Source organism: Colias croceus, chromosome 7 (assembly GCF_905220415.1).
Source record: "Colias croceus chromosome 7, ilColCroc2.1".
In the NCBI taxonomy this organism is placed as follows: Eukaryota; Metazoa; Arthropoda; class Insecta; order Lepidoptera; family Pieridae; genus Colias; species Colias croceus.
This window is the reverse complement of record NC_059543.1, coordinates 4,297,846-4,321,268: the sequence shown is the minus strand read 5'-3', so window position 1 is coordinate 4,321,268 and position 23,423 is coordinate 4,297,846. Positions and strand designations below refer to the sequence as shown.

General features: G+C 32.9%; 2 protein-coding genes across 2 annotated transcripts in view; both read right to left on the bottom strand.

Annotated features, from left to right (window-relative positions):
- Positions 1-100: 100 nt before the first annotated feature.
- Positions 101-3,066, bottom strand: LOC123693310 (ubiquitin thioesterase OTU1). Its single transcript, XM_045638349.1, has 4 exons — positions 2,533-3,066; positions 2,191-2,363; positions 1,697-1,855; positions 101-1,414 (listed from the first exon to the last, which is right to left on the bottom strand). Exons 1-4 carry the CDS (start codon positions 2,924-2,926, stop codon positions 1,205-1,207), a joined length of 936 nt encoding a protein of 311 aa, XP_045494305.1. The 5' UTR covers positions 2,927-3,066; the 3' UTR covers positions 101-1,204.
- Positions 3,067-6,496: 3,430 nt separating this feature from the next.
- LOC123693085 (tolloid-like protein 1) overlaps positions 6,497-23,423 on the bottom strand; it is a 47,118-nt gene continuing 30,191 nt past the window's right edge. The window contains exons 7-20 of the mRNA XM_045638039.1: positions 22,368-22,546; positions 17,035-17,265; positions 16,571-16,711; positions 13,033-13,236; positions 12,377-12,489; positions 11,895-12,043; positions 11,372-11,577; positions 10,113-10,288; positions 9,115-9,243; positions 8,608-8,834; positions 8,296-8,410; positions 7,800-7,980; positions 7,073-7,323; positions 6,497-6,867 (exon numbers count right to left, since the gene is read on the bottom strand). Coding sequence (XP_045493995.1) covers positions 6,622-6,867; positions 7,073-7,323; positions 7,800-7,980; positions 8,296-8,410; positions 8,608-8,834; positions 9,115-9,243; positions 10,113-10,288; positions 11,372-11,577; positions 11,895-12,043; positions 12,377-12,489; positions 13,033-13,236; positions 16,571-16,711; positions 17,035-17,265; positions 22,368-22,546 — 2,548 coding nt within the window. The 3' untranslated portion in view covers positions 6,497-6,621. The remainder of the gene's footprint in view (positions 6,868-7,072; positions 7,324-7,799; positions 7,981-8,295; positions 8,411-8,607; positions 8,835-9,114; positions 9,244-10,112; positions 10,289-11,371; positions 11,578-11,894; positions 12,044-12,376; positions 12,490-13,032; positions 13,237-16,570; positions 16,712-17,034; positions 17,266-22,367; positions 22,547-23,423) is intronic.

Genomic DNA, 23,423 nt, shown 5'->3' with positions numbered 1-23,423 from the left:
CGATTCTAAAAGCGTTTCTAAAAGAAATCTAGTAGAAAAAAGTGTTAAAATCTATTAAAATGAATAAACATTAGAAAGGGTTTGAAATAAAAGAAAATAATAAAATGATGGTGTTTATTTGCATTTCCAAGTCAACTTTCCCAGCTAGAACTAAATAATTCATGTAATAATTCAAACATATCAATGACATTGTATTGGTAAAATGGTATGATCTAAGATAATAATAATTACATATTTAAAAAAAAATGCATTGATAAAAATCGAAGGAACACGAATTAATAAGTGCAAAAATGAAGTTAAAATATGCACACATGCTATGAACATAATATCTACAAGAACCAAAACTTATGTTTATTGTCATTAGTAAATAATCTGGTGTTGGCGATGAACAATGATGTTAAATATTACAAATTGCTACATTTCTAGCCCTTGCTCTATGCAATCTCTTTTCAAATCCAATAATTGTCCCAATATTATCAATATACTTTCTATAAATATTACGTAAAAAATTATCAAATTGTAACAGTTATTTCGGTACTTACTATATCAGCACTTAGTGAATTTACAAATTTTCAATCTCTTACTTTTTCTATATTTAATACTAGCTCCAGAACATAGCAAAAACTTATTACATAAACTATAAGACATTTGTTTATGTAAATCTATTTCAGTCTCAAAAAATAATCATGGTATATAATATATATTATTAAGTAGCTAAAACAATTATTAACATGAAATATATAATTATTTATTGCAATATTTCTTATATTTATAATCTTTAATGTAATGAAATATATTATGTTACATGACCAAACTCCAAAGGTATTTAAATGGTATATAACAATAGACTGGACATTGAAATACATTATCTCAAGCATAAACAACAGTTTTGAAAATCCTAGTTATTCTAATAAGATTGTAACATTCTTCACAAAAACGTGCCGAAAAGCACAGACACACAAAAATAAATGATATTTTCGTTTTTCTAATTAAAACTAGATGGTGTCACTCATAAGACCAAATCTGTATAAAAATTCCCTAATGGCCACTCTATAGTATATATTATTAAATCTCTTTGATAATAACTAATTCACAATTGCTCAAATATTTTTATAGTAACAATCTAGTTATGAGCTTGAAGAAATTTCTGTAGCATCTTGTTGAGTGATGATAACAAACTCCGTTTTGGTTCTTTTAGCAAATGCTAGACTTCTCCAAAGCTTGTGTGCATTGTTTCTTTAGCGTGCTTCTGCGCCTCAACCTGACCCGTGAGGAGCTTGTCACAGATTTGACATTTTAAAGTGAATTTATTCAAGTCCGTGAATTGTCTAGACGATTTTGCTTCTTTGGCAAGCTGTTCCGCTTCTTTGTAAATATCCATATCTTCAGCGGGGAACACAGTTTGGATTCCACCCTGTAAATAAGTTTTGTTTAAATATTATGAATTGTAAAATTTCTTTTTCATGCCTTATAAGAATACTCTGACAGCATTAGATACTTTCTATTGTAAAAATAGTTTTAAAAGTTTTAGTAATAAGTTTTTTTAGTCTATATTAATGTTCCCTTAACCCATTGAGCCCCGAGCGGCCCGATCCGACCACGACACAATAGATTTTCTATTATGTCTGTGATTCCGGGGCCTGAGTTATTAAATTATAATGCACTTTCCTAACTAATAATAGTTATGAATACTCACATCAGATTGCTCCAAATATAAAGGATCATAGTGCACCCCATCAAACAATAAAAATACTCTCTGTCCATAATTCTTGTCTTCTCCAAATCTATTGATGATTGCATTTAATGTGTCTACAACAGCCATTTCCAAGCCATAAAATCTAGATAAAATTGCTACCTGGAATAACAGAACATTTGAGCCATCAATTAATTATTTAAATCAAATATTTGAAGTCTTAAATCTTGGTAAAACCATCATGGAAGCATATTATCATGTATCATTTTTGTTCTTTAATTATGAACAAACAGAGAACACAATTAGATACTATTATTATACAAGTGAAAGTATGTCTGTCTGTCCGTCTGCAGATATTTAGCTTTCACTGGGTACAGCTGGTCAATAAAAGCTGGAGGCAATTGATTAGTTTTAATATTTACTATGGAAAAAAAACAGGGGCCTCCAATTTTTCATGCAATAAATCTAGTAGGCCATGCCTATAAAACAAACTTCACCTCAATAGCTCCTCCCCAAGAACTTGGCTGCTGAATCCATGCACAGTACTCAGCGTTGGGCTTTCCTAGCATTGCCTCATTGTATGTCTCATGGTCACTAGCCACTTCCATCGCTATGATTTGTCGCATGAGAGTGTGAACTGTCGTATCTACATTGCCGTTTAACACAAACCCTGTGTAAACATATTGATAATTGAATTCACATTGAAATAAAATGTGTAGAGTTAATAGCATGTTAGAGCAAATTTATTTTTTATTGTATATAATAAAACTGAATGACACAAGCTTACATTTAGTATCAGACAATTAATAATTGATATTAAATAAAAGTTTATAAATTACCTATACTAGTAAAAAGGCAAGAATTATCTGAAGGAACAACTTTCTTCATTAAAATGCCAGGCCTACAAGGAGTCTGGTCTTCATGGGACACAATTCCGTTCTCAATTGGTTTATCTTTACTAGCTTGAGGCACACTCTCTCCAACAGATACAGATTTCTCTTCTATAATTAATGTTTCACCGGTTTTCAATCCTATTTCACACAATTTTTTGTCATTGTTACTAATGTCCAGAGGTTTAGGCGGATAGCCTAGTAAAACGCTTATATTCTCACAGCTTACATCTGTAAGACTAGATAGAAACATTTTTAGTTCACCCACGGTACTATCAGAGGTCAAGTCTTTTAATATCTGCTGGCCGTTTTTACTTTTTACTTTAATAGCTAACGATGCCATTTCTGAAAGACAACTAGCACAACGACGTTTAATTAAACTAATTGAAGTGTTTAGGTTTGTTAAATAGTTATTAGCAAAGTAGTATTTTAATAAATAAATAACATAACGTTACGTAGGTAGACGTTTGACTTTTTTGGCTGAGGTTGACAACAACTGTCAAGTGTCATCATAAACTAAGAAGTTTCATGTGGTTTCATTCAAATGAGAAGTTAGTGGATAAATCTAGGATGAATCTAAAAATCAGCAAATGGTAGTTTTAATTATGTATTAATAGTATTATACAAAATTGGAGATATTATATTTTCATTAAGTATTGTAATTTAATTGTTGAAAATTTGCCATTTTTATTAATAGTAACATTAACTGAATAAAGTTCGCCACAAAAAAAGTCTCGCACACGCGGTGCTCTTGGCGCCCAAAATAATATTGCCAGTATTATTTAATCGAAACAAATGAAATTTGGACAAGTGCAGGCTAACTGCGTTATAAAGTGGTTATAAACAACCGACTTCAAACTTGCACTTTGACAAAAATGCTCATAAAATAAAAACTACTTGGTCTATCCGAATAAAATTTTTATGGGACCAATTCGACACCATCCCAAAAAAAAAGAATCACGTAAATCGGTTCAGAAACCTCGGAGTAATCGGTGTACATACATAAAAAAAAACATACCGGCCGAATTGATAACCTCCTCCTTTTTTTTGAAGTCGGTTAAAATAGGTTTTTTTTTATCAGAAGGGTTTTAGAAAACACAACTTCACTATTTGTCTTGATTCTATAATCACGCTTCATATTAATCGCAATCGTTAAAAATAAATAAATTCTCATTAAAATTAATTTTAAAATAATTATCCAATGCATTTAATTAGGTATGTTTGTTTTAAAAATATTTTATAATATGGAGAAAAATCCTAACTAAATCGCAATGACTAATCGTAAATCGTAATCCCATAAAATATTTTACTGTTTAAAATAGATATTATATTATGAAAAATGAAAATAACACTGTCTGCAGCCTCTTCCGGGCCTATACAACTGAACCGATTTGAATGAAATTTGGTACAAAGATAGTTTGAGACCGAAGAAAGGAGAGGACAAAGGATAGGTAACTAGCTCATTTTAAGGTTTTCTCATTGAGCTATTATTGGTTTTCTACGAGCACGTACTATATTAAGTTATCTATCACGCATGGTTGATTTGTTGTGTGTGAAATTTGAATTGTAGGTAGCTATAATATGCACAGTTTTTACAACACGGTTAATGGTTAAAACCAAAAAATGAAAGGTAGGTAGTTAAAATGAAAAACGCTCTCCTTTTGCATTGTTTAATACAAACTATATAACATTATACATATACAATATTATACATACACATATTGTATTTTTTTCGTAAAATACCTACTGTCCCTTAATAAGTAGGTAACTTTTGGCACTGAACAATAACGTTAGGCATGACAATTTTATGTTAAAAAATTAATCTTGCATACAACATTCAAACACTACTTGCTACGTTTTCTCGTAAAAATATAGTAACCGTCTACATGAAATTGTATAAATTGTGTTCGTACACATTGAGATAATAGTACTATGTAGGTATCTCTCAATGTTCGTACCTACATAATAATAATATATTATCCTTATATTATATTATTTTAATCCTTAACTATATGGCCAAGATTATCAGGATGTAGTACCTAATGACGTTGGCGGTTGATTGTTTTTTTTTAAATAATGTTAAAAAATTAAATTAGTTTAAAGTTAAATATCACTATGATCATTATTACGAAATTATCTTGACCATGTTCAATTTAGATTATTAATAAACTACAAATTACAATCTAAACTCCATACTTAAATAGTTAATAATTAATGTAATTACTAATAATAATATGTATTGTCTCATTATCGTTTCTAGATTTTGCTTTAATATTACAGCATCTAGGAACAATTTTTTTAATATCAAGATTCTTATATTTAAAAAGAATTGTACGTACCTACTTTTAATAATTATTGTAAAAATTTAAAGATAACTGCGTTAAAAACAACCGACTTCAATCTTGCACTTGCAAAAATGCCCATAAAATAAAAACTACTGGACCTATCCGAATAAATTTTTTATGGGATCAATTCGACACCATCCCGCATCGAACAAAAAAGAATCACGTAAATCGGTTCAGAAACCTCGGAGTAATCGGTGTACATACATAAAAAAAAAAACATACCAGCCGAATTGATAACCTCCTCCTTTTTTTGAAGTCGGTTAAAAAAACTTAGACAAATAAATTATTTAAAAATGTTTTGATCCATCTGAGATTCTTGAAATGACTAAGTACAAATAAAAAAATGCCTAAATTATAATATAATGTAAAATATTCTTATGTAATATTCTTTGGTTTGAACAATAACTTATAAAAAATCTATAGAAACATTAGAACTACTCAAAATATTGTCTTTCCTAATTATTGAACTTCTAAGATGAGTATTTTGGTAACTGATGGGTTTTACTAAAACTAAGTACCTAATGTATATCTAAAACTAACTTATATACAATTAAATTCAGTCAAAAAAATAATAATAGTACAATAAAGTGTCCTGCCTAATAAATAGTTAAGTAAATTGTACTTGCGTAAAATGCGATTTATTATTTGAATTATTTAATTCATTCAAAGTATTTTTTTTAAGAAGTTAAAAAGCATCTTCCGCTTTTAAGTTGCTACAGGCACGATCCTTTCTAACATACTTATTGAAATTAAATTTTACCGCCTTTAAATTTAATTCAAATTGTATGATGGTAATGATACATAGTGCCTTTGATTTTACAGTTCAATTCTTTTGCAGCTTTTTATAAGATGTTAAAATATGTATTTTCCGTTTTATTGTGAAGGTAGATATTATCTGCTTATTGTTTTGGCAGCAACGAAGCCTTTCTATAATTAAAAATAAATACCTAAAGAGGAGTGGTGGTAATAGTCAGTAGGTAAAGAGATTTGGCAGCGTTCATTTAAATAACTTAAACTGTGGTTTAATTATTATCTGCGAGTCTCAAACACACGTTCTTAAAAATACAATAAACAAAAATGTCAGCAGTACTCATAACTTCCATGTATAACAAAAGTTGCGAATGACAGCTTACGCATACATATTAATTTGATGTTAAATCACAGAATACGTCATAATAGTAGCTAAACGCTACAGAACGGACACTCTCCGCCTCACGCCAAAATTAAACACTTACCTCACCCCGCACGATCAGACATGTTATGGTACCCATTTCCCCGCAAGGACGATACCAACGACGTCTTTAGACGAAATGCAACGAAGATTGACAACATTAATCAAATTGACTTAAAGCAATTTTATTATTTTGGATTTGTGATTATCGTTTTTCGTAGAAAATGGTTAGATATTGTGCTGTTTACGGATGTATTTCATCAGAAAAACGCGATTTTTTTTTTACGCTAGTCACAAATGTGCCAACCATAAAGAGTTTACACACACATTTGCAGTCTCTACAGTGTGACTGTCAAAACTATAATTTTGTATGGAGTGTCCGGGGTGTGGTTAAATGCCCAGTAGGCACTCGAAGAGTAAATCGATCAAAAAGGCGCATTAAAATGGACCGTTAAACACAGACTTGCGAGTTTTGGTGTTGCGATGCGGGCGCCTGTGCTTGGGATGCCTTATAGGCCACCGTCACGTGGGTCGTCTTACGAATCTGGAGGTGGGAGCCCGTAATCCTCTCCTCCCAACCACTAATGGGGGCATCTCTTCATCCTCTTCTTCATCCTCATCCTCGCCACCCTCAGAACTGTCCTCCTTGCTCCAGACGTCTGGTTTAACCGCTTGGTATGACGCAGAGAATCCTTTGAACACAATGGTGTCGTCGGTACGGAATTTGACTAGAAGCGCTTCACTTGTTGACACGATTTCTGGTGGCATCTACAAGATAACATCTATTAAGACTAATTCTTAAAACATAGGTAAGTACTTAAAAGTGCATCTTATCTGAATAGTATTCTATTTCCTACATTTGTTATCCTACGTATTCATAATATTTAATAGACAAATATTTTAAATTACTTACTAATACTTATTACCCACAAAATATTAAAAGTGGTAGTAAGAGTTTAAAATATTACTATACCTTTGTACCGCAATACGTTCCATAGCATCCCCCACTTCCTTCCAATCCACCAAAGACTTGTACGAAATCATATCCACAATTCGTCTCCGGTTCCAGCTCAAAGGTAAGGAAGGTGAGTCTCACGAAATGGCCGACGGGAGCAACAATACTCCAATCACAGTTGGCTCTCGACTCGTACGAATCGTGCCCGTATCGGGCGTGTGAGTAGAGATGCTTTACAGATTCCGTTGCTGTCAGGTAGCCGCCGCAAGCTGTTCAAGTTAAAATTAAAGATGTACTTTGAATCCATACTTAATATTATAAATGCGAAAGTAACTCTGTCTGTCTATCTGTTACTCAATGACGCCTTAACTACTGAACCAATTTTAATGAAATTTGGTATAGAGATATTTTGATACCCGAGAAAGGACATAGGATAGGTTTTACCCGGAAATCCCACGGGAACGGGAACTATGCGGGTTTTCCTTTGACTGCGCGGGCGATGCCGCGGGTGGAAAGCTTAGTACACTATAAATATGACACGAAAGTAGACAATTTCTTTACCTATTCAAAATGTTGATAAATTAATATCTAAGTGTCATATACAGTTTCAAACATAATGAGACCAATTGACCCCTTATCATATTATTTTGATTAACAACAATACTACACATATACTACACGTATACTACACGTTACACATATACTACACGTTGATTAACACGATTATGAGCGAAACTTATCTTACCAGTAGAATAAGTAGCAAGGAAGCCCTTCCTTTGTACGGATGCATCAGACTTGAACACGACATACATTTGATTCTGCGAAGCTACTACGGGATGCGGTAACTTGCTTCCACAGAACCTGCCCAGTGTCTTCTCATCAGCTGACGCACCATCGTATATTGTAACATGATCGTATGTACATTCCTAGAAGAATTGACTTTTGTTAAATATGTGACTTACAATTTATAATAGGTAAATAATTTTAAGAACTGTAAACATTTGGATCGATCTCGCTCCATTTTTATGTGTTGCTCTGCTCCATGGAATCAGCGTGATAGATTTATGAAATTTTATAGGTTAAAATATTTTTATTCTCCTAAGTTAGCGTTTAGCTACTATTATGTATTCTGTGCCTAAGTGTAAAGTTATAGGTAATTGACAGAAGAACGTTTGGCAGATCAGTTATTACTTTAAAGGTTCTTAAGAATTATTTCGTTAACATACAGAATAGGTTTTTACCTGATGCGGCTCAAGTTCAAAGACATTGAAGATAAGCTTAATTCTATGTCCGGGCGTGGTGGAGAACTGCCACACGCAATCTTTTCGCGATGGATACGAGTCGGGATAATTCGGACTGAAACAATATATGTATTTCCGTTTTGCTTACAACTAATCAGTGTAAATTTGAAGATGTTGAAGATGCTACATTATACAACACTGGCTAAGACAAATGACATTATTTTATGCACAGAATAAGGCACCACATAACAATAATCCATATAAAAGATAATTCGTACCTTGTCAAAATAATATGTGATAAGAGTTTCTTACCTAAAAATAGTTCCATGCGGATGCGTAATATCATGCTTGCATCCACCCTCCTTACAGTCATGTTTGTTGGGATGCAACGTGAAGCCGCTGTGACACGCGCACTCATACCCACCGAGGGTGTTGTGGCACTCGTGCTGGCAACCACCGTTGTTCACTGAACACTCGTCTACGTCTATGTAGTATGCTGCTGCGAAGCCCGAGTGGTGGACTGATGTGTCTGATGTGAACTGGACGAATTTGTATATTATTATTATTTAACGTGTCTTATTTCGTATGTTACAACTACGTTAACAAATTTTTACTTTGAATTCTTATCATTTAAATGTATCTTAAAGTCTTTGATAAAAGTTGTTTGAATAAAAAAAAAAAGAAAAGAACAACTTCATGCAAGAGCCAGGGAATACCATGTTGACAACCTAAAGCTCGAATCATTAACTACCAAGGTACACGTCTGTACGTATTTATGCCGTATTTATACCATTACTGTTAATGGACAGGATAACTTACCTGTACACGTAACACAGATCCATCTGAAGTTACAGGTGGAGGTAAAGCAGTTCCACAGAAAGCTCCGTGTCGCCGCAACACATCAGCGCCGAGCCTCGAGTGAACTGTCACACTGTCGTATTCACATTCCTGTTAAATGAAGTAAATATAAGTAGCATATATACCTGAAGAGCAGATTTTTAGTCCATGCAATGCCTTATTGCTACAGGTGTTAGGTGTTTCCCGTAAATATGAGTCTCTTCTATGGTGCCTTATAATAATTAATAATAATGTACTTTTAACTTTATAATAGGTAGGTACTGCTTAAAAATAGTCATACAAAAAAATAAAACAATAATTGATTAATTAAATTACTGTAACAATTGATCTGTCTGTCTGTATCACCTGTTTACCTGACAGTTGTTTCCACTACAATGAAATTAAATCTTATATATCTACTTTTATACCGAATTCTATTGACAGTTTAAATTGCATCAATATTAGGAATTACCTAGCGGCCCACATGTCATCAAAATTGCTGTCTTCCTACTAATTTAGATCTGGCCTTGTTTCGATATTATTCGTAGTACGCGTACTTAAATCACCTCGCAAATGTTCCGACATCTATATTGCTATGATCTCAGACTAACTGCATACTTCAGTAGACTTATAATAGCTTCATTTATTCTACAGTGATGATCTAAAGGATTCATCCTGATAAAAAGTCTAAGTCTAGTTAGATAAGACAGTTTTTTGATCAGTTTCTCTTTATATTCTTAGTAAGTTAAATTTTTACTTAAGTTGAACCATTGAGTATGGATAGGATTTCTAAATGATATGCAACTCAAGCTATTCATTACAAGCAGAAGGAAGATAATATTTTCCCTAATTATTCATCTAATTACAAAAAACTACGTTAATGCGTTTATATTCAATCTTTATTCGGCTTGTTTGGTGAATTTTATCCTAATAATGAAACTTTTAGATAAGGATTCAATTATAAAGAAGTAGATATTTACCTGATGATACATATTATTGCTGCCTTCTAAATCGAAGTGTGTAAAGTTAAGGGTAATACGGTGTTGTGGTGGTGCAACTATCTCCCAAAGACAGTTCTTAGAAGGCGGGTACAGGTCCGGGAAAGATGGAGAGGTGATTGTACCATTTGGCGCGTAGAGCACACCTCCGCATGCGTCTGAAATAAAATTGCATAGGAATTTAGGACATACTAATGAATAAATCGTTATACCAAAATGATAATAATTTGATATCGTGGTACATATTATAAAGCTATATTCATACTTATAAAGATAATCGTCGTAAATATCACTAATTTTGTACGTGATACAATACTAAACTCTACCGTCATTACCATAGTTTAATTTAAATTTTTTGATATTTTTTAATAATGGTCCTTGTGTTGTTTGAAAATTACTATTGATAATTAATAACTACTAGATAACTAGTAAGATACAGAAAATAAAATTTTTGCAAAAATGTTCTAAAAATATTCAGTTTCAATTTGCAGCGCTTATCATAATCGGACGTTCGACGAAAAACATAAATCTCGCTTGATCGCTATAACAATATTGCGAGCATTACACTTCATTCCCTGAGTAGATACCTCGAGTTCTAGTGATATTATACATTTTAATTAATCTGTCTCTTTTATTTCTTCCTTTGTATGTTTTGTGTAGCGGAAACTAGCTACACTATAATAGCTATACTATCCTACACGGTTTGACAGAATATTCGGTACTACTTTCATAGGAAATTCATAACCCAGGGCCCTTTCCCCACATTAAAATCTACATAAACATCACCTACGTAACTAATATCTTATTTTCCATCAGAGTGCATTTCGTAGCCGATTTCGCAAGGATACTCGTAACCACCTAGACTGTTGACGCGTTCCGTAACAAAGAAATGTACTTTCAGTCGTACTCGTAGCCGCCTAGTATGTTGACCCAGAATTCACTACAAACTGTAACCAGTGACGATCAACCTGTAAAAACAACCATATCTTAACCATATCTTACTTTCATATTTCTTCCCATCGGAGTGCAGTTCGTAGCCGACATCACAAGCGCACTCGTAGCCGCCCAGACTTTTGATACAGGATCACAACAAAGAAAAAACTGTGACAACATCATGTACGTAGCTAAACAATATCTTACTTTCACATTTCTTCCCATCATAGTGTTGAACGCCCCTCGTAGCCGCCCAGCAGTTGACGCGTGATAAACATCATGTACGTCGTAACTAAAGAATTACTTACTTTCACACTTCTTCCCATCAGAGTGCAGTTCGTAGCCGATATCACACGCGCACTCGTAGCCGCCTAGCGTGTTGACGCAAGAATGGCTACACCCATGGTCGATGGACGCACACTCGTCGAACTCCTTCATGAAAGTGGCAGAGAAACCCGCTTTCTGCACTGAACTATCTGATTCGAATATTACGAGCAGCTTGTTTGATGTTGATCTAAAATAATCGATATTGAACAGTTAATATTCCACAGTTTTTTTATTTATTTATTACATCAAAATATCATCATGAAAAAAATTAGTACTTAACTTAATACGGAAGTTAATAAGTATTTTTGTTTACTACAAATAATCAATTATTAATAATTTATGTATGTTACTAGATAAGAGTCTTTACATTGCAATACAGACACAGTTAACGAACGAATTTAAGATCAAGCATAGGCAAATTCAAAACGTTTTAATAATCATAATCGAACATTCCTACAAAGACTATAAATATTGATGTCTGGTGGTGGTGGATTAATAAAATACCTGATATCTGGTGGAATCTTGTGTCCACAGAACATGCCGATGAGCGGGCTGTCCATCGAGTCTCCATCTCTCACTTTAACTTTATCATAGTTACACAGGTCGTGGTTTTCCACCTCGAATGAATGGAACCGCAATGCTACTTGGTAATCCTAATTAGAAGAAACAAATATTAAGTATTAAAAATTGTAGTCTAAATAGATAAAAATATATCGGTATTAATTTATCAATTTTGTAATGTATTGTAGTTGGATTGAATTATAGAACCTTCCCTTTTATTTAATTGCTTATTTAATGATTAAAATAAATTTAGTATCGGTAAAATTCAATAGAAGTATCTATACAAATAAATGGACCTACTTATTTCAATAGAGTTGTCGGGTCGGACTTTAAAAATAAGCTGGTCTACTCCTACTTCAATAAAAGAATTGTTCCTTATATTAGGTGAGTCGAAATTAATTAAATAATGGAAGATAATTATTTACCTGTGGCACAGTTAATTTCCATACGCATAGCTTATTGGGTTGATAATCGTCGGGATAGTTGGGTGACTCCAAATGACCGCTGCTATCTACTTCTATATTTCCGCCGCACACCGCTGTACAAAATAAATTAAATTTTAAACACATTCTGTTAGGATATGCGAGTAAGATTTAAATAGATATTTTTATTCCTTTTAGATACTCTCAAGCATTTGTTCATGAATCAAATTCTATAATTTATTTCTTTTACTTCTTTATAAGAATAAATAAAAATTAATGTCTTTTCCATGAAATAATAACAGAAAGTAGGACGTATATTTTTTATTATGCTGAGAGATGTAAATAATTTATAAGCTTGAGGAAAATGCGCATTAAGTTCATCCGAAAGGTGAGATTTCTTGGAAAATAATTCGATTTGAAAGTGTGAAAAATTGTGTATGACGTAAGAAAAATAGATTTTATTACAATATTTTTTTAAACATTTGCATGAAATGCTGTAAATGTAAACTAGCTTTATTTTAGTTCAAGTCATCATAAGATAAACATAATATCTAAATTTGCTAAAATAAAATAACGTAAATCATTAGGATTTGCATGGAATACATTTAAAACAATAAATCTAAACTACAAATTCTATCAATTCATACTATCCAACCCACCTTCATAATAAGCCCTAAATCCGCGATGCGGTTTGGGTCTCAAGCCGGGATGATATACAACGGTCAGTCTGGATCCCGTGGACCTCATCATGGGCCCCTTGCCTGAACCGCAAATCCTGCCAAGCACTGGTGCGTTGGGCATGTACCCGTCCAACACTTCTACCCACTCGGAACGGCATTCGTCTGACTTGTGGATGTCTATCTCTGGAAATAGATTTAGAGTTAATTCTACGCCTATTGGGACAAAGCTTCGCTTCCATTGTGTTAGACTAGTTCATGTCACAATACATATTGTGAAAAAACACTGATCACTGATCGCGTATATGAAAAATTATGAAAAAGCAATTAGATAACAATCGCTCATTTACCTCTACTTTTACATTATCTATGACGTGATTTCGCGTCCTTTTACAAGACACGCAATACAAGAATATACGAATAATTTCCCTAAAAGAAAAATGTGTACAAATATTTCACAAAAATGTACAAAGAAAAAAACAATCAAAATATGGTTTCGTAAACGACCACAATGTTCTTTAAATTGTATTTCTAAACCTTCATCTAAATGAATTCTAAGATAAACCTAAACCAGCACGTGCAGATGAAATCCCGTGTGTTGGAAACTCGCATTAGATAGAGTGCCTTTTATTTTCCCAGCCTCGGAACCCATCGAAATCACTTATACAGTGTGTAAAGGGGAAAAACACGTTGAACCTATAATAAATCGATTAATAGGAACATTTATTTAAAACGATGATATATTAAAGGACTATAATAAAAAGATTGGAATCCGAATATATCAGTGACAGTAATTTCGCAATCATTGGATAAATTATATAATTACACGAGCTGTAAAAGGTTCGTCGAAGAAATTAGGAGCGCAGCTCTAAACATCAATTTATTGTGGTCCAGCCTTCATTATCCCTTTTAATATGGGTTATATGGAAACATAAATGTATAAATTATTTCCATTAGTATTAAATGTGGGGTATAAATTTCATTATTTCAAAGCGATTTTATTAGGGTAATTTTCAATGAAAAAGGTACTTCTAATAGATAGCTCTGTTATTACAGCTCCGCAATCATTTGGAGATTTTTATTGCATATTAAATGAATTGTTTTTATCGCCTGTCTTTTTAACATTTACGATTTAACCTGGCCTGGCTTTAAATAGATGTCTGATAATACCTAAATTATTTCCTGGTTTCAATAGAGAAAACTTTTTTACGTGGTTAATTAAATACCTGAATTACCCATTGATTATTTTGAGTTATTCTAATAGAACAGCCCTGCTTATTAAATTAACGAGGCAGTCGCAATACTTATCAAACTGACACATTCTTTGCCTCAATTTGTAACTCAAATCCAAGTTCTCTTTCAAGAGGTTTCATTACATAGCTCGATGAAAGCTGTCTCATTGTGTTACGCATACAATAAATGTTGCGAAGCCCCAGAATGGTTTCGTACCGTACCGTCTTCTCGATAAAGGAATTTAGAACAATATACGTGTTTTATAGAGAATTATTTACTACCTATGGTTGAAATTATTGTTGTCGGAATTGAGAGATGTGATATTGTGTTCGTATAAATATGAATTGGTTAATTGTATCTGATATGTAAGGAAGAGAAACCAATAAATAAATGTATCCATAACGATCGTAGCCTTCGCCTAACTTGAACTACGATAATGTTTTTAGATGCAATTAAATTTGGAAATTAAAGTTCCTTTAGGAAGTAAAAAATTAAAGTAGCTCTTATATTAAACTACTCTTGCGAAAAAAATTAACATATAAGATAAGGATTATCAATCATCTCAACTAGCAGGAATATCATCAACTCAACAAATTACGAATAGCATTAGTTCAAGAATCGTTTCAATCTATCTCCAGATAAAGTTATAAAGAGATATCTATTAATCTTTAAATACGGACTTTATATCGGTACGCATCAGCAGAATAAAAGTGGTGCTCAGTAACATTGAAGAGGTACTTTGCACAAAATTAGGGTGGCCCTTACAGCCTCCGGCGAGCCCCGTAACGCTTATGGCCTTTACAATCCCCTGACCCTGTTAAAATGTTTAATAAAAGTTTAGTATAGATCCGATTTAAATGGATACGGACTCTTTGTCACCTTCTTGCAGGTAATCTCTGATTATGTTGGAAAGGTAACTGTGATTATTTTTTATTGGATTTTTGTTAAAGAATTCTCGTAGATTGTAGAGTATGATATATTTATTTTTTTAATTGAATATTTGAAAATGTCTTTCTTTAACTAAACCAATTGAAATTTATTTTCAATTTATTATATGTATTGATTAAAGAACCTTTTATTAATATCGAAGTTTGTAATAGGTACAAAATTATTTTAAGAATCGAAGTTTCTGATAAAATCAGCTCATATTTACTGACCTAAGCCTTCAATATTATAAAATATATGTTATATGAATATATTTTTTCATACAGTCATTAGGAGTTCATATCCTGCGATGATGGTGCAAAACTTTGTAACATTAACCTAAATGACTAGGTTAATAAGTTATATTTGAGTCTGTATCATTGTTAACTTGTTAAAGTATTAGAAGTTATTAATTCGGGTAAGTCGCTTACAATGTAATTAAATTCCTTGATTGCTAGAGATACGGGACTCATTCATTAACTTGTCGTATTGAGTCTAGTTTAAATTAATCCTGTTTAGGGATTTGCAAAATTTCGCGTTCAGAATATCGCTTATTGATTATTATCGATAGGCATAATAATTTTCATTCCTTCAACTTGTTCTTCCTACTGTTAGGAATTATTTTCTAATCCAAGGGAAAATACGAAAACATTAATTATTTTTTCTTCAAGTGCAAAATTCCCAATTCGGTGGTCTTTAAAAATGTTTACCGTGATATTATATTATTTACATTTTAGTCAAATTTAGAAAACACATTGATGTTTCATCTCTTAATCATATCTCAATCGATTCAAGAATTTATCTATTAAATACACATTAGCTGGACAGAACTATTTTAATGGTACATATTTATAACATTAGCAAGGATGTAACAATTTATTACCACCGTATTGTATAATATGAGCTCGCTTGTTCTCCTTAACAAAAGACGAAGGAATGTTTAGATTAAGTTAGCTCAGGAATTTCTTTACAACTTGCTAACCAAACTTTAAAGTAAGCCCATTAATGTGTTGTGCTTGAGATATTCCGGATTCTTTGGATTTTTGTTTATATGTATATCACAGCAGATAGCGCCATTTTCATACAAAAAAGAAACTTCGGGGTTTCATTTTTTAGAACTAAAAAAGACTTCGGACGTCAATTGTATGCACTACCAGCATAACTACCATACCACTAACAGCATACACTGCAAAAGTATTCGACGTCCTTTTTCAGCATTTGTAATAATATTATAGAGTCATAATAATTGAGAGAGGTTCCTGAGCCTCGTCGATAAACTCATCGATAAGTTATCCCGACCATAGCAAAAGGCTAGGAGTGGTTCTTGTATCACAAAGTTTATAAATCTATCTCTAAATATTACCTGTAATATTAAGTACGACTCGCTCTCCGTGTGTAGCAACTATCCGCCACTCGCAGGTCTCAGCGGTGGCTGGCGGGGTCTCTGTTCCCCACCCGGGTGAGTTGAACCATCCCGAGTTGCCGAGGATTGTTTTGCCGCATTCTGTTCAAAAAATGTGTTGTTTTAAGCGAATGGATTTTTAAATGTGTGTTAGACGTATGTTATTTGGCTGCTTCTACACGATGATTTAATGGTGGGATGATTTGCTTCTAATTGAAAACATTGTATCACCATCAAGATGAAATATAACATGTTTAACTCCTATTCAAACGAATGAACCAGTTTTAACATAAGCTTTAAGTTGAAATCGGAAATGCTATGTTTATAATGTAACGTTTAAGAAAACAGTGTTTAGATATACAGTAAATAACAATGCGTCATCATATTGAAACCATACATGGTTACGAGGTCATTATCAAACTTACTTGCACACTTATAGAGTAGATTCGTTTGGGCAATATCACTAGCGCTCAGGCGCACTCTTTGCCCGATCTCTGGCCGTTTCTTCCCGTGCACTTCTAGGGGCAGAATTGTGTCCAAGTACGTGCCCTTGCTGAAGGTGTTCCTTGCGTAGTGCATGATGGAATCATAGTCGTACGTCTGCCCAAGCGAGTTCACTTCTTCTTCGGTTAATTTGTTGAAATTGTACTCTTGACCTGGATACATGTAAGTAGTTAAATAGTTTTTGGTACATAATTTATTTCATTGTTTTGACAATAATTAAAGAGGATTTTAATTCTTGCCAATAAAACGAAAGTAAAACAGAATTTGAATAATTTTTAAACGTTATAAAATCCATACTAATATTATAAATGCGAAAGTAACTCTGTATGTCTGTCTGTTACTCAATCACGCCTTAACTACCTACTGAACCAATTTGTATGAAATTTGGTTTAGAGATATTTTGATACCCGAGAAAGGACATAGGCTACTTTTTACCCCGGGACATAGGACAGGTTTTATCACGGAAATCCCACGGGAACGGGAACTATGCGGGTTTTTCTTTGACTGCGCGGGCGAAGCCTGGTATAAAATAAAAATAATCCATAATTTGATACTATTATCCCTAATGTTATACTGTGCTTTTATTTGATTAAGCTTTAAGGTACTGTGAAATATATTCCAGTCGGCTGTAAAAAAACAAAAATAAGATGTGATTTGAAGTTATTCTCGGTGAAGCTATATTCTCAACGTAATCGTAATATTTTGTCTTATAAAAAGATATAGGTAATTAAAATTCCAGAGATAACTTGCAAAGTAAGTAGTTATGTGAATCATGAAACGATAATATCAGTAGGTATTATTAAAATTCCTTGACAATATTCTTTTTCATTTTGTCAACATGAGATACAGCGGGAATATACCTAAGATATAATAATTATGTCATATTATTATCTTATTGCGTAACAATTTTGAACCCAATTATTCGTTAATGAGAAGTTCCTCAGAGATGGGATGTAGGGAATATAGGTAAACACAAACATTCATGCGGTAAATACCTACTGTATATTAGGAATGCACTATGACAAATAAACGACGCATTATTGCAGTAGTACTGGTAACAACAATATATTCACAACAGACTCTCATTTATAAGAAAATTAGATGAAGATTAAAGGATACCTCCGAAAAGTGACGTTACTTATCATCATCATCATCATCATCATCAGCCCATATACGTTCCCACTGCTGGGACACGGGCCTCCTATGAGGGTACAGGCCATAATCCACCGCGCTGGCCAAGTGCGTGTTGGCGGATGACACATGTCGTCGAACTTTTTAATTCTTCGACATGTCGGTTTCCTCACGATGTTTTCCTTCACCGTTCGAGCAGTGGTGATGTTACAACATGCGCAGATAAATTGAAAAATCAATTTAATTCCTGCGCGCTCGCCTGGTCTCGAACCCCGGACTTATCGATTCGAAGTCCGAGGTCTCACCACTGAGCCACCACTGCTCATAACGTTACTTATGTTGGCGGGAAAATATATCGTCATTGGCAAGTGAAAATTATGACGTCACTGACATAATATTATGCTGATCTGCACATTTCAGCTCAACAAGTTGAGACGATGACAAAACAAGTAGATATCTAATTATCTCACCTACGATACAAATTAAACAAGGTAAGCAGTATATTCAAACAGTGTAAGCAATTTCATAACTGTTTGTTTTGTCTAATTGAACAAATTTAATCGGTAGTTGTAACAGAAAAATCTTTCTCTAAATTTCATTACAGTGACAAATTCTATTCAAAAAGGCCTGAGGCCTAATTCCACAGCGGAAGAAATCCAGGATGATAAATAATTTCAAAATCCACAATAGGTAATATAATATTGATGTTTAAAGTTCAAAATACCTACATGTCTATTATATTATGGAAGCAACATTTCGTAACAAATCAGTGGGCTATACACCTCAAACACGTTTTGAAAGTCGGTCACGATCAGAGGGGCACATTGAAGAGTATTATAATACACAGGAAGAGATCCTGTTCCCTTCCTGAGGTAACTTTTGATTGCAACGTGAAGGTGATATCTGTGTCTATGTTATATTGCATAAGTTTAATATTTTTACTCGACATCGAAGTACTATCTTTATAGTACGGGAGCTAGCAACGTTTAAAAAAAAGTCATTTTAGTATAGTTGGGTTTTTGATATACTGTTTCTCTTGCTATTTCGGTTAGAGTCCGGGCTGTCTGGCTGGCCGCAGTGGTTGCGTTTATTAGTGCGCATCTTATCTGCACAGGAAAATATCCCTAATTTAAAGTCATTTTTTAACGCGTAATTTTTAATCTTTAGATAGATCCATCAGACATAATTTTTTTATTGCAAGACGTTTTTTTCGTTGTAAAATAGGTGCCATACGCAATTTTTATTTCAAAATAACTAAAATGTCATCGAAATAAGTGAAATTACATCAACATGAGTCCGCTTAAAAGGTAAGTAATAACTTTATTATTTATATTATATTATCCTTTTTTAATACTTATATTGAATAATTAGTAAACTAATATTTTTAATAGATGGTTTCATATTTATTACACTTTTGGGTATAAATATGAATTTGATGATATTTGTATTTTCTAGTGTTTGATTTTACGCGAGTATTATACATTTTGAAATTAAAGACTTGGGAAAATAATACAATGAATAAATCGCGTTTAAAATCCGTTAAAAAGTCTTTAATTTCTTGATGATATTTGGTTTTTATCAAGTTTACATTAACGTCCTATTTGAGGTTCGTTGGGAAAAAGGAGGCGATATGGTAGATTGTTGCAAAAAAACTCTAAATAGTAAAATGAATATTATATATAGTATAAGTAACACAGTGATTACTTATCCTTCACTGGGACTCATGTTGATGGAATTTCACTTATTTCGATGATATTTTAATTATTTTGAAATAAAAATTGCGTCTGGCACCTATTTAACAACGAAAAACACGTCTTGCAATAAAAAATGTATGTCTAATGGATCTATCTAAAGGCAAACGATTAAAAATTACGCGTTAAAAAATGACTTTAAATTAAGGATATTTTCCTGTGCAGATAAGATGCGCACTAATAAACGCAACCACTGGGGCCAGCCAGACAGCCCGGACTGTAACCGAAATAGCAAGAGGAACAGAATATCAAAGAACCAACTATACTAAAATGCTCACTTGTCAACGTTGCTACCTCCTAGAATATTAGTAGTTCGATGAAACGTTCCTGAAACTAGTACAATTTTTCAGTATTATAGACCTTTAGTTAACTAAACTGATGCAATATAATATGGATCAATGTGTATTGTGTACTGTGTAACTGTGATGTAGGTACTGTGTGAATTGACATAAGATAGAATTAATGTCAATATAATGTTTGTCTATAATATTGAGCTTGTTAACTCGCGTGATCGGGTTTAATTATTATTTATTAATGCATAATATAGCTTATCGCTGTTACTAGTGCAAAGATTTCTACATAAAGTGGATGTGATTCACCTCAATACGCACTAGAATTAAACGAGTCTCTATTCAGGATGGCGTGTATTTTTAGCCTACGCATACAAAGGGTGTAAGGTTCGTAACTAAGTGGTAGAGGACTTCACAGCGTGGAAAATAAGGTAGCATTTGTAAAGATTTCAGCGAGGGTGGATCGGGGTCAAGCAACACATTCAAAGGCTACGCAGCATAACGCGTAACTCGACGAACTCCAACATTTACGGTTATTATATCTGCGATGGAGGGCAATCCCATGTAAGCTGTGTACGTGAAATTGTTTTCGCTTAGTCCAATTGATTTATTTACATATTTCGCCAATTTATCAACGATTTATGAGGCAGCTTCCTCGGTTTATGAAGTCAATTTGAAAGTAATCTCGCTGGGATAACGCGCGTAAATTTAACGTGTAAATCAGTTTGACGAAACTTTTTTTTTAATTTCCTCCGCTTGTGTTGTGAACTTTTTATTGCCGCACAGGTATTCTGAAGCGGCCGTCGTGACCGCAATGAACTGGGGCAAACGAGCCGTGTCCGCATTTTCTAATTTGTTTTATTTAGCGTATACAGGGTGACTCTTTAAGTGGTCTTCAGGGTCAAATGAGAAGCTACAAAACATGTCTAAGTGATAGTCGATGCTCGATAGGGTGCTTTTAAAAAGAAGTGTATATTATAAGCATAACATTTTTAGTAACCTTAAAAAATTGAGTTTCATAAATATTCATATTTCAAACAAATACTACTTATTATGAACGCACCCAATTACTAAAACATTAAGACTACTTGTAAAATACAACTGCTAAGCTTTTAATAAAGCTTATTAATAAGCGGTAATCTACTATAAATAGATGTTTAATTGGGTATAAATAGTCCCTTGCACTAAGCAGATTACATGATGAGTTAAGAGCTACCGGGCGATGTGCACGCGACGCCACTTAAACCAATTTCAATCCAAATTAGGCGAAGACGGCTTTTCGACAATTACGGTTCACTTTGAATACTTTGAAGTGTATTATCGACGACTGGAGACTGATTCAGGCATGATTGTTCCAGTAAAAAGTGGAATTCTTATAGAATTATACATATAATCTATTCTAAAATGATGAAATAGACATTGATTGTTATTTGCATTGATGATTATTTGAGTTTTACGCTAAAGTTTTCTTGAATGCAGTATCGAAGTTAAAGTGTAATTTTGATTGAACTTTAGTAATAAACTATTCATAACTAATCCCGTGAACTGAATTAGACGATAATATAAATCTGCTTATAGCTGATACTAATTATAAATAATTTGGTGATAAAATTTTATGGCGTTGAGTCCTTCAACCTATTATTTATTTTTGATTACAGATAAAAATTATATTGATTTGTTTAACAAACTTTATTCTTAAATGAAAATATTTGGGTAACCAAAGTCTGTACAAATCAAAGATTACAACAATATCGAGAATATGTTTATGCCATTCAGTTCCAATGCTTTATTACTTCTGCACGTAAGTATTTACCCGCCAATTTTACGAGAGCTACATTTCTAGATAACTAGCTACCGATTGCGATTTTGTTCTTGTGATATGATATACAATAAAGCTTATTTGTTGAGATTTTTTATTATTGGGAAATATCATTAATGTGAAAAACCTTTATAGTTTTTACATGCCGATAAAACTGATAGCTTTTGCGTTTTTAGATGACCTAACAGACAGTATTTTTACAGGATTGCCAGTTCGTTATAAAATATAAATTAAAATACCACGAGGAATAAATATCAACTTACCAGTCATAATATTATCCCGGATTATCTGAACATGTCTATCCCGATCAGGCCGCGTGTGTTCATGCCAGAAGCCAACAACGTGACCAAGTTCATGTACAACGATGCCGAATTTATCACAGTTCTTTCCAATAGAAATCGCTTGAGCTCCATTACCGCGCTTTCCGACGAAGGAACAACAACTGTTGGACAAAAAAAGCACATAACAATAAGGTCAAAGTAAAAATAAGATCTGGTTTTCATTGACCATGATCAATATACAAAATAACTAGATGTACCTATATTTATTGTATGGCTATTGTCCGTGACTATGGAAGAATTTACTTGGCTCTTACATATTATTATGTATGAATTGTTTCAGCTTAGAAACATGGAGACAAGTAGATTTTAGATAATATGGTATTATAGATACTAGAAAATGTGCTGAATTTACTCATCTATGTATATGATAGAGCAACGAATGTAAGGGAATATCTTACACGTGCGTAGAAATAAGGCTTAGACTTATTCACTAATATTTGTAAAAGGATAGATAGGTCAACGAAATAACGCAATGTCATAGAAAGGATATAATCATCTATCACTTTACCAGCTCGTCACGGCTCAGGAAATAAATTGATGTGGTCAATCACTAGCAGAATAAATGCTTTCCAATTACATATTACGGAGATTTTGGATTTTTGTTACTAAATATTTCAAGAGATTTTTTACGTGTGAATGATACACCGACGAGTTTGTCTCGATATCTCAAAAATATTTTAAAGCTTTTCCGATTTTAATAGAAGTCCCTTCATAAATTTAATGATTATTTTAATTTAGATTATTGGCAATTTGAAATATTTTGGGTATAATTTGATATTAATTTGCCAATTGAATTGATTCATTTGGCTTCATTTGATTAATCAGGGAAATTGCTTACGCATTCATTTGAAATTTATTTTAATTTAATTTGGCTTTCAATTTAACAAAAGTTACTATAAGGTAAAAATTTATTAATAACTAAGTAAACACGGCTTAGATAATCAACAATACTACAAATTACAATGAGAATACAAATCT